This window comes from Perca fluviatilis, chromosome 21 (genome assembly GCF_010015445.1).
Source record: "Perca fluviatilis chromosome 21, GENO_Pfluv_1.0, whole genome shotgun sequence".
Lineage (NCBI taxonomy): Eukaryota > Metazoa > Chordata > Actinopteri > Perciformes > Percidae > Perca > Perca fluviatilis.
This window is the reverse complement of record NC_053132.1, coordinates 15,715,451-15,726,569: the sequence shown is the minus strand read 5'-3', so window position 1 is coordinate 15,726,569 and position 11,119 is coordinate 15,715,451. Positions and strand designations below refer to the sequence as shown.

The 11,119-nt window shown below is 40.6% G+C and overlaps 1 protein-coding gene across 2 annotated transcripts; it reads right to left on the bottom strand.

Annotated features, from left to right (window-relative positions):
- Positions 1–3,001: 3,001 nt before the first annotated feature.
- LOC120550599 (glycylpeptide N-tetradecanoyltransferase 2-like) lies at positions 3,002–10,697 on the bottom strand. Of its 2 annotated transcripts, XM_039787198.1 has the most exons (12): positions 10,635–10,697; positions 10,412–10,514; positions 10,022–10,166; positions 7,750–7,868; positions 7,486–7,577; positions 6,729–6,845; positions 6,427–6,597; positions 5,000–5,108; positions 4,401–4,571; positions 4,082–4,249; positions 3,725–3,862; positions 3,002–3,215 (listed from the first exon to the last, which is right to left on the bottom strand). In XM_039787198.1, the coding sequence occupies exons 1-12, from the start codon at positions 10,652–10,654 to the stop codon at positions 3,192–3,194; spliced, it is 1,377 nt and encodes a 458-aa protein (XP_039643132.1). In that variant the 5' UTR covers positions 10,655–10,697; the 3' UTR covers positions 3,002–3,191. The 2 variants fall into 2 exon arrangements, with proteins under 2 accessions (XP_039643132.1, XP_039643134.1); XM_039787200.1 differs by having other exon boundaries at positions 10,412–10,695.
- Positions 10,698–11,119: the final 422 nt, after the last annotated feature.

Here is an 11,119-nt window from a genome sequence, read left to right as displayed (position 1 = left end):
ATCGAAACTTGTCTTAACCGTTTAGATTTCTTTACGCATCCTCCACCGAAGCTAAGAGGAGACACGGCTCTGTCCTGCCCGGGCAGGGTGCAGAGGCGGCAGCGAGAGCTGCTGGCAGGTCCACTAACTACAAACTTAAAATGCCTTCTCGCTTCTGATTGGCCCCAAAACAGCGGCGATGCCTTCACGTGCCTCTGGTAAACGCGGGCTCCAAACTATGACTTGTTTGTAGGCTGAGTGTTTTTGGATACAGTAAGAAAATAAAAGAAGCGTAAAGTGACAAATTACATTCACCCAAAAACATTTTTACAATTTAGGTACTCATACTTACTTAAAGGTCCTTATCATGCAAATTTTCAGGTTCATACGTATTTTGGGTTTCTACTAGAACATGCTAGCATGCTTTATTGTTCAGAAAACATTATTTTTCTCAATCACACTCACGTAACGCTCCGTTTTAGCGCCTGTCTCTTTAAGCCCCCTTCTGAAAAGCCCAGTCTGCTCTGATTGGTCTCTGCACCGTCATTGCAGCCAGGGCATGACTGTAATGGGTCTTAGCAGCACTTTCTGCCTATATATAGTATAGTTGTGACATCACAACCGACGAGCGTCCTGATGGCTCGTTTAAAGGCACTGTTTCTGAATACGGGCTGTGTGCATGGCTCATGAATGTAATATAAGAACTGGATACAGCGTTACAGTGGCACATGAAGCCATCATGGAGCCAACAATGGCCGGCACTGCTGATGATCGGCACTGTCTGCTTCCGCACTGTGCAGCCCGCAGAGCAGTCGCACTAGAGACCTCAGCTGGTCGTGCCAGGAACTTTGGGTTTGGAGCTCCACTAACTTGAGTGGGGGTTAAAAGATTTAATCTTGCGGCTCTCCTAGACTTTCCAAATGTACCAAGGACCAAATGGATCAAATTCTGACAGTGAAACGAGTCATTTCGCAGGGGTTGTGAAATGTACTGACTGATTTACGGACGTCACTTTCAACATGTAAGTCTATGGGAAAAAAGTATTTTTGGCCAGAGGTCATCACATGACGGGCCTGGAGTTGTTATTCCACAGTTTGACTTCAATGTTCAATTTGCTTCAAAGCCCGGCGCACTTCCTGGGGGCCTTGCATTTCTCTGTGGATTGAGCGTTTTGATACTTTCACAGTATTTATATAGCACCTCAACCTGCTTTATAAAAAAAAAGGCATGGAAATTGAACTTTTTACAATATGGGACCTTTAAGAATTTAGTAGCATAGTAGCAGTAAACTTATTACACTGCATTTACCCATTTAGCCCACTTGATGAATGCAGTACTTAACAGTTAAGGCTTTTGCAACTTTTAAATATAATAATTTGAAATGGATGGTTTCTGACCCTCAAATTGATGTAGTGTCTACTTGATCAGCTTGCAACCCATCTAAGAGTGATAAAAGAGTTATTTTCCTCTAAACTTACCAGGTCCTTTTATTTGTAAGGGACACAAAAAGTTAAATTATCCAATATTTCACATGCATAAAAAATTATGACAGAACTAAGATGAGAAAAAAATCCCCAAAATAAATTAAATTAGGGCAGCAGAACCATGTTTTTACCTCTTTCCTGTCCCATTAATCAGGTTTTTAGATTCTTAGATGTATCTTGCATTTGGAGGGGGCCCCACACCCAGGTTGGGAACAACTACCCAACAAGAGTATTCAGAATAGTTAGATTTGGCATCAGCTACACAAATGATACTAACAGACTGAAAGAGGACATCACTGATACTTTGTCAATGTTCTTTCAATTAGCTATAATGTAAGTAGGACTGTTATTTGTAGTGGGGTAGCTATTTGCCATTGTAACATTCCTCAAACTTGTTTTCTGTCAACTTGTAAGTGCTCTATTTTCAACAGGACCTGAAGGCATCATAAAGCTAGGTTTGTTAGCATGTTATCTATCCATCTGTGTGTTTCTTTGTCTTCGTGTCTGTCACTATCTTACACACACGCAAACACACTCTTGATTTATGTTAGTGATTTTCTTACGCATCCAGCAATAAAACGCAAAGCCTGTGTTGTCTCCATCTACACTCAGTTGTTCACAATAAAAGAGGCTCTCTGTAATGTTAAGGTTGCAGCGCCCCCTGCTCCTCACATTTAGACAAACATCATGGTTATAGCTAGTAATCAATGGCTGTTGCAAGCTCTAAAACCAAAGAAAAAAACTATTTAATTGAAATGTCCTGACTTGACTAACTAAAGGTGACAAAACGGCAGAATGGCATGTTTTCTTGAACTGTAAGATATGGATTTTAGATTTGTGAGAGCATAAAGTATTAAAGTTTTATTAATATGACTATTAGTATTAGCGTAAAGTAATTTCCTTCAAAGTAAGTATCTATCCCTTTAATGTATCTTTTTTTACAAATTGTCTGCAAGGGAAAAACCTGTATAGCCTAAACATGCTTTCTGATTTATAAACATTTATCTTGTATTCATATCATGTCCAGATGGGATATAACTTGATTACATTTACACCGAGCATAATGCATCTGCTACATGCACACTGAAATAGATTGTATCGGCATGTATGAGATTGTGTGTGTGTCTCTGAATTCTTACAGGTGCGTCAGTGAGATGAATTACCGTTTCCTCTAAATAAATAAGTGTATTGGTCTCTCTAATATTAAGTCATGTCACCAGAGGTTATGTGACACACACACACACACACACACACACAACACACACACACACACACACACACACACACACACACACACACACACACACACACACACACACACAAACACACACACACACACACACACACACACACACACACACACACACACACACACACACACACACACACACACACACACACACACACACACACACACACACACAAACACACACACACACACACACACACACACACACACTTCTCCATCAAGTCAGGAGCAATCAGTTCCTGTCACAGAAACACTGAAGCAAGTATAAAACTGACATCCAGATGACAAATGTATTTACAAATGGAATTCTATATTTTTTATTTCTTTCATTGATTTGTGAGTGTGATTGTGTTTTACAGTTTGTCAGTTGATATTTAAAACCCAAATGCATGCTGGTGATGTGGTTTAATATCCACCATCAGTGCCAGACAGTCCAGTCCTTTTGTCTTCACCACTCTTCGTCTTCTTTCAGTGGCAGGTTAGTTTGGTAACACCAAGCCCACCTGTAAAACATACAGCAATTACTATGAATTACTGATGACTGGCAGCTATTTTTTTTTTAGCTCTAATGAGATCATTTCCAGCAGCCTCTTTTTTAGCTATAAAAAGGAAATGTACATCATGAATCTGGGCACATAAAAACAGTTTTCCAAACAATGTTTATTTTGAGCTTTTCTGTGTGTTTTTGGTAAGGTAGGAAATTCATCATTACATTCTAGAAATGTGAGTCTGTTTTCTAGGACCCCCTTGATGCACTTAAATGAAATGCTTGAATGGCCAATGATAACATTTTTTCCCAATATGTGTACAATAAAAGCGGTTTAAGCTATAATGACACATTAGAAGTTTTATTTTCAAGAATTTCATTCTACTTTTATAAGAAACTAGATGATAAACTTAAAATCTTGATTTTTTTTCAGCAGAAAGGAATATTGTGGAAGACTTTGGGCTTTGAATACAGAGAATGACTGGAACGTGTCTTGGCAGGTAGACATATTACAGCATTCAGTACCTTGTCTGGGCTCATTTTAGGACACATCCAGTTGTACAGGTAGTAATGAAGGCTCTTGTCACTGATGCTGAACCTGAGCTTCTCCAGGAAACTCCTGTTATCCATCACTTCGAGAGCAGAGAAGACGTCAAAACCTTTCTGTCAGTGAGGGAAAAGAGCATTTCTTCTGTTTTAATATGCAGTAGACCAAATCTAGACACATAAAAAAAAACATTGATGCTAATAACCCTTTTAAAATTTTAATTCAAAATAACATTGACCATTTAACTGCATGCATGCAGTCTGGAGGGAAAGGTTTAAAGTCAAACACCTTGTGCACTTCTTAAATGAATGGGACTTTTATTTTGACCCACTCACGGATTTAGCGAGGACCAGTGTGTCCTCCATGAGGTCCACTGAGTCGGTGGCGGTAGAGGCAACGTAAAGGAGATGAGCTTCTCTCAGTCCGGTGTGGACAGGGTGATTCAGCACCTTGGAGGAGACGCTGTAGAAACTCACCACGTCTGTCAGTGTGCCATCATCACCCTGTGTGTGAGGAGGGCACATGAATAACTTCTTAACTAGGCTACTGCAGCATAATAGGAGTATTTTTTTTTTTCTTCCAGAAAATGATGAGGGCAGCTTTTCCCTTTCCGAAGAAATTAAAAATCGAAATTGACAAATTGTGATGACAGACCTCCACAACATAGGTGTCAATCACATTCCCCCTTGGTAACAGCCAGTGCTCTATTTCCTGTAAAGACGACACGGGGCTGAGGTAAAACTTGCGGAGGTTTGCCCGCAGTAGTGAGTGTATCCCCACAACATCTTCTTTAGTCATAGGGCGCAGACCTGGTGTCTTTGTCACCTGGAAGAGAGAGGAGGGACGTTTCAGTAAGTGCAGTGACTGTCACCACAAATTCCTGATAATTATCTTTAATAATCTGTATCTTTAATCATTTTGTGTACACCTTTTTTCCCAGTCCAACATTTTGGTCAATGTCAATGCCAACTTATTTATATAGCACATTTAAAAACAACTGAGGTTGACCAAAGTGCTTTACGAGGTCAAATACAACAATAACCCAATAATTGAATACAGAGTGTATCACAATAAAAATAAACGAATAAAAGGTAATAATATCTTTCCTTAACTGGAAAGAAAAGCCAAAAGGGAAAAAAAAAAAAAGTGTTTTTAACAGTAGTCAGTCTGTTAAAAACTCTGTGATGTCAGGCCAACGTCAGACTATAATGGCAGTAATGGGTTTTTGCCTCTGGGTGGCAGCACAAACTAACCTCAGGCAGACGGTTGAATTTGAGAGCTCTCTGCAGGTTCATGTTCTGTCTCAGACCTGGGTAGCTCACCTCCGTCAGCTTTCGGGGATTCAGAAGGCGACGCCAGCACCTAAAGGATTTAGTGTGTTTATTCGGTAGGGACAGTAAAGATATAACGTTGCTTTGTAAGAGAAATACCTAAGATGAGATGTATAGGGTACATAACTAAAGCTAATTGCTCATTGTAACATACTTGTTTGGAAGAAATAGCATATGTACTGTACATTTAAAGCTGCTGTAGGTAAGATTGTGAAGATCCAGGACTTTGCTAACAAATTTGAACATCGACAACTTCTCAGTCCCTCCCCCCTTTCTGCTGCAGCCCAAACCGTCTCCTAAGCCCCTCCCACACAAGGGAGTTTGACAGAAAGGCCGGCATGTCAGACAGACATTTTCAATAACTAAACACCAACACAATGTTAACTTTACTCACCAACAGTAAAACAATGCTAACTGGCAAGCTAGCGTTAGCCATTTCAGCATCATATCAGACCGACCACTGTGCTAACGTTACTATCATGCTCACCAACGTAGCTTTGTGGACTTTTGACTACTAATAACCAAGTGAAAGATAAATCATTCATGGTAATTATGTTACCTGTCGAGAAGAAATGTGGCTACGTCTGCATCGTTCTTCAGATCTTTAAAATCCTGGAGCTCACGCCACCTCTGAAAAGCCACTTCACCACCGGAGTTTTGGGAAACTTTTCTGCAGCTCGTGCGCGGGGGAGGGGGGAGGGGAGAACGCTATATATGCGTGTACGTGCCTGAGCAGTGATTGACAGGCAGATAGACCCCCCCTGTGGCCCTGATTGGAGAAAATCAACCGGGAGCGGTGGAATTTTGCCAATCGCACTACAGGCTGTAGGTGGTGCCAGAGGAGCTGGATTTTTTTTTATATTACGTAATTCATGTAGTTCTACTGGAACATAGGGTCAGTTTAAGCAAATGTGACAGAAAGTTAGTTTTGTAAGACTTACCTACTGCATCTTTAAAACAGAGAATGCATATTTGGTAATTGGGGGAATAACCAGATAAAGAAGTATTTCTCTATAACATAAAATATTCATGACTAAATAAACTATTACTAAAATTACATTTTGGGATTAAAAACTCAGCTAATCTGCTTCAACAGGACTGGGTGGGAGTGGTTTGAAAGGATTTGATTGACAGTGACCTGGCAGCAAAGAAAGACGTGACATCACCTTTCTCCAAATGCTCTCTGCTGCTTCAAAGGAAGCAGCGATAAAAACAGAAGTCTGCCATGTCAAATTTCAAGTTCAAGTCAAAACCCACCCCTCCTATGAAAAAGTTTTTTTCAGGGGCTTTAAAAGTGCTAATTGCCCTTAAAAACAAAGTGTGCGTTAACCCTGTGCAGCAGCCACTACCTGCAGGAGCTCATTGGTGTGGGCAGCACTATGCCAGCTGTGTAGACAGCTTGGTGGAGGCCCTGCTGGTTGACCCGTCTGGCGAGCTCTCGGATCAGAACTGGAGTCATCCGCTTGAGGCGTAGCTTCTTATGAACACACAGGAACTTAACCTGTACCATCCGCTTCTCCCTGCAGGAAAGCACGTTTTAAGCATTTGCTCTGAAACACTTGTGGATAAAATTGCCACAGCTTTGTTGGCAAGTGATCTGAATACTAATATTGCTCATCAGATTTCACACATACGCAGATGAACCACTCACGTCTCATATATGCGGACATCTGCGGGAAGAGCAGCAACGAAGCCGACTAACTTGTTATTGCCGTCTACTCGCACTCCACAGTTCCACTGGGCCAGCCAGTTGGGAGGTTGTAAAGCCCTAAAGAGGAAGAGAACGACTGTGATATGACTCTGTGAATACATGCTGGGGTAGTTAAAAAAAAAAAAATAATACAATTTCCGATAAAAGAATTGAGCATGAGATGACTCAGCTGAATGAATACAGCAGCTTTCTTTAAGCTCAGGACCAAAGACCTGTGCCAGTTCCTGGAATGCTAATGTTAATTATTCGTATCAAAGTAAATGTTATTATGTTTTGATAGAAGTGTTCCCTGAAGGTGGGGATACCGTTTATGCAGATCACAGAGGAACAAGGCAGTGGTAAAGAGATTAGAGCAGCCAGCTTGTAACTGATAACGGTGTGTTGGAGGGTTGGAGTGGGAAAATGATTATGTCCTTTTTAGACTCCCAACGCCTTAATTCCTTTATTGCAATTCAGAGGCTAAGAAATGTTTTAGATGTACTGAGCACTTTGAAAGTGTGTTAATGCAAGACAGAGCTGAAACAGCACTGCTCAATATTTACCAGATGAATAAAAGGTTTAAAAAGAAAGTTTTGCTGACATACATTCAAAATCAAGCAGGCGCATTTAGACGCATTTAGGCGCATTTAGGCGCATTTAGGCGCATTTAGTCCCTTTTGAAATCAAAAGGGACTAAATGCGCCTGCTTGAAGCTTACCATTGCAGATACTCCAGCGAGAACTCCAATCTGATAGTGTTGTCATCCTCTTCCACGTAGTTCTCATTGAGCAGCGTGCACAGCTCCTTCAACTGCATTGATACGTAGATGGAAAAATGTTGAATTTGCCTCGATGTGAGTCAATTTGACCTAAACTTCACACTAGAAAAGACCGTTCCTGTGCTCTGAAAGACCAGAATTTGACAGAATGTTGGTTGCAGTTTCTAACAATGTACATACAGTGACTTGCAGTAAGTAACCTACCACCGTAGGGCTGCTCAGGTCCAGAGTGTCCCAGGAGAAACCTTGCGGTAGAGAGTAGGGCTCCTTACGGACACTGGCTTCACCCTCCACTATTGGGCCATGAGTCACAATGCTGTCCCCTGAGCACACAAGTATAAAGAAACACAAATAAGGTATACATAACTTCATTCTCAATATTGTAATTAAAGTGAACGATGTATGGACTTCAGGTAATGGCTTTTTTAAATGAATGCTCTGTAATGACGATAGGGTTTCTTCTTCTTACTATTTTGTATAAAAGCATACATTAAAGTGGAACTGAAAAATAAAGTCTGTGCAACTGAAAAGTCCATCTATATCTTTTTTAAAATGACCATATGTAACTTTCAGTTTGTGTTGATTTCAGCGCCCACCTTTGGAGAAAAGCGGTAGTGTTTATATCACACTTGCTGTCGTAAAGGTCTAGGAGTTAGCGTTACCGGGAGGTCATATAGTTGCGATGAATGTTTTGCTCAGACAGATAATAATTCATTTTCAATAAGAGAATACGTTACAGATGCGTCATTGCATTTCAAGTATTGCATACGGTTACTTAGCCTACTTTGGATGTATCGTGAGCTAAACCGGGTATCACTGTCAATATGTCACGAGCCAAAGCATTAATAGTTTGTTGTAGCAACCGACGTAAAAAATTAGATGCATTTCATGAAACCTAGGACGCTTCACACAGGTACAGGGGGACAAGTGAATAGAAAATAGTAGGCCAACACAAACACGGACTAAAAGGAACAAAACGTCCACGCTAAATGGAAGGGGGACGTAATTTCATGTCGGCTACTGATGTACAACCACATCACACAATCTAAAGTTATTTCATGAATAAAAATGGACATATTATATACCTGAGGGGGCCAATTCGGGGACGTTTTTGAATCATTTACAATCCTGTAATGGTCTCCGTCTGTCCGACCGAGTGTGACTCGGATTGTGCCTTTCTGAGATGGCCCTGCCCCAGTATCAGCCATAACTACAACAGATAACTTCTAAAATACAATTAGGCCTATATAAAGAAATCTCCTGCTACCTTTTACCTGCATACTCACTAACACAGGCTTTTCTGGTGTTTAGCCGAAATCTGTGACCCTTCAGAATGTGTGCTCTATAGCGCCGTCTACCTGCCGTAAATCATTTTGTGACTTTGCGGGTAAAATCCAAAATCGGAACCGGGCACAGGCACAGGCGTTAATAAAAACTACATCAAAATAGTGTTCTTTTCACTGTTAGTCTCATTTGCTGTTACAGGTCATTTGTGATCATCAGATGGAACATTACACAGTTTCAGAAACATTTAAAAGTTACATAATAGTCACTTTAAATCAATTAAATTAGTGTGCAATATGGGCTGTGATCAGCAGTGGTATTAAAGGTATCCAGAGCAGTGCCTCTCGTATTTTCACGTTCTCCCCAGTTGCACAACCAGGAGGAATGTGATAAGATCAGATGTTGGTGGTAATGTGCTGTAAAAGATAGCAATGTACCAATACAATGATAGAAGTAGCTTGAAAGTTGCTGTAAACACTGTCGATTTTAATAATCAAAGGAAGGATTTGCAATACTCTTGACTTTCTGCACAGTGAATGGTACATTTTTACATTTTTATACTTAATGGAACATTTTGGTAAATACGCTTATTCACTTTCTGGCAGAGAGTTAATGAGAAGATTGGTACCACTCTCACATCTCTGTTAAACACAAGGCTACAGCCAGCAGCAGGCTAGTGTAGCTTGGCATAAAGGCTGGAAACAGGAGTAACCCAAGGAAACACAATCCACCTAATAACACCTCCACAGCTTGCTACATAACATGTTATGTCAAAAGAAAAAAGTTTCAAAATGACAATTTGCCATTATTTGTGCCGAACTATTCCTTTGCTTTCCAACAACTTCCTGAAGTCTCTGCTGGTTGCCTGGAAACTGCTCAGAGCCAAGAAATAATCCAGCACATAACCCCCCATGAAAACAAAATTGACATTTTTACACTGTTAACTACTGAGCATTAGAGCTGCTGGTAGGTTGGTTTTTGTAAGTCGGGCTACCTGTTTCCAGTCTTTATGCTAAGCTACACTAACCTGCTGCTGGCTGTAGCCTTTATGCAAGTGGTATCAATCATCTCATCTAATTCTCCTGCAGAAAGCGAATAAGCTAATTTCCCAAAATGTCAAACTTTTGCTTGAAGTATAGATTTAAACCAAGGATTTTGTTTTTAGAGTATAGGAACAGGAATTGTTTCTTACCCAGTTTGGGGACAGGCTGTGTGTCCCAGAAATGGTACATGTGTTTTTTGGCTTGCTGCAGGTTCTTGGGCAGACTCCGGCCCAAGGAGAAGAGGTGGAGGGCTTTCTGGATCTCCTGCTGCTTCATCTCAGGGAGGGAGTCCAACTAGGGCAGAACAAGGCAGGCAAGGACAAGTTACTATATAATCTTTTCCAGGAAGATTGAAATTTGTCAAACTGCAGCATAAGTCAGCTAAGTCATAAGTCATTTCAATAGACACATTTACCTGTTTCATGTGTGATATGCATACAGTACACCCTCAGGAAAGTTTATGAGTATTTATCATTGTCACAAACTAACACCAGCACACATACATCACTGCATATATGCACTCACAGAAAGACACAAACCATAGCAAATGGGTCCATGGGTCCCTCTGGTTTCCAGGCATCTCCCTTCTTTTGCTTCTTTTTGCTCCCTTTTAGAGTCCCGACCTCTGTCATTTTCTTATCACTGAAAGACATTTCCATGCAGACGTTCTTGTACGTTATATTATGAGGGTGAATTTGACCGAATTCTTTTTTTTTTTTACTCACTGAAGATACAGAGATCTGAAAATACTGTCGTACTTACAACAAGTTTGAATCACTCATTGTGAACAAGCTTGAAGCTGAGGGTGAATCGGGGTGTTTTCTAACACACTGGTGGTTTTTCATTTCTTATCTTGGCGAGCAGCGAGGGGAGGAGAGTGACCGCCTCAGTCACCCAACCCAACTCCCACCCAGTGTATAGATAACTGAGAACAATACCAACAATTAAATATAACTTCTCACAGTCTTCATGTGTCAGACAGCTGCTGGATGGAGCACTGCAGCTGATTAAATCTTATAGCAGCTTGATCCAGGCAGCAGATTTAATTGGTTGAAGTTGTCTGTTCCCATATAGCTTTAGTCTTGCATTTAAAAGTCAGCCTTGTTTCACCCAGCAGAGAAACATGGGCTTAAAAAGTATTTGAATGAAATGATTAATGATTAAAACATTTTGCTGGTTGCTTTCCAGCTGCAATATGGCTCAAATATATTTTCCATATTTTAGCTTTTTGATGATATGTATCTATT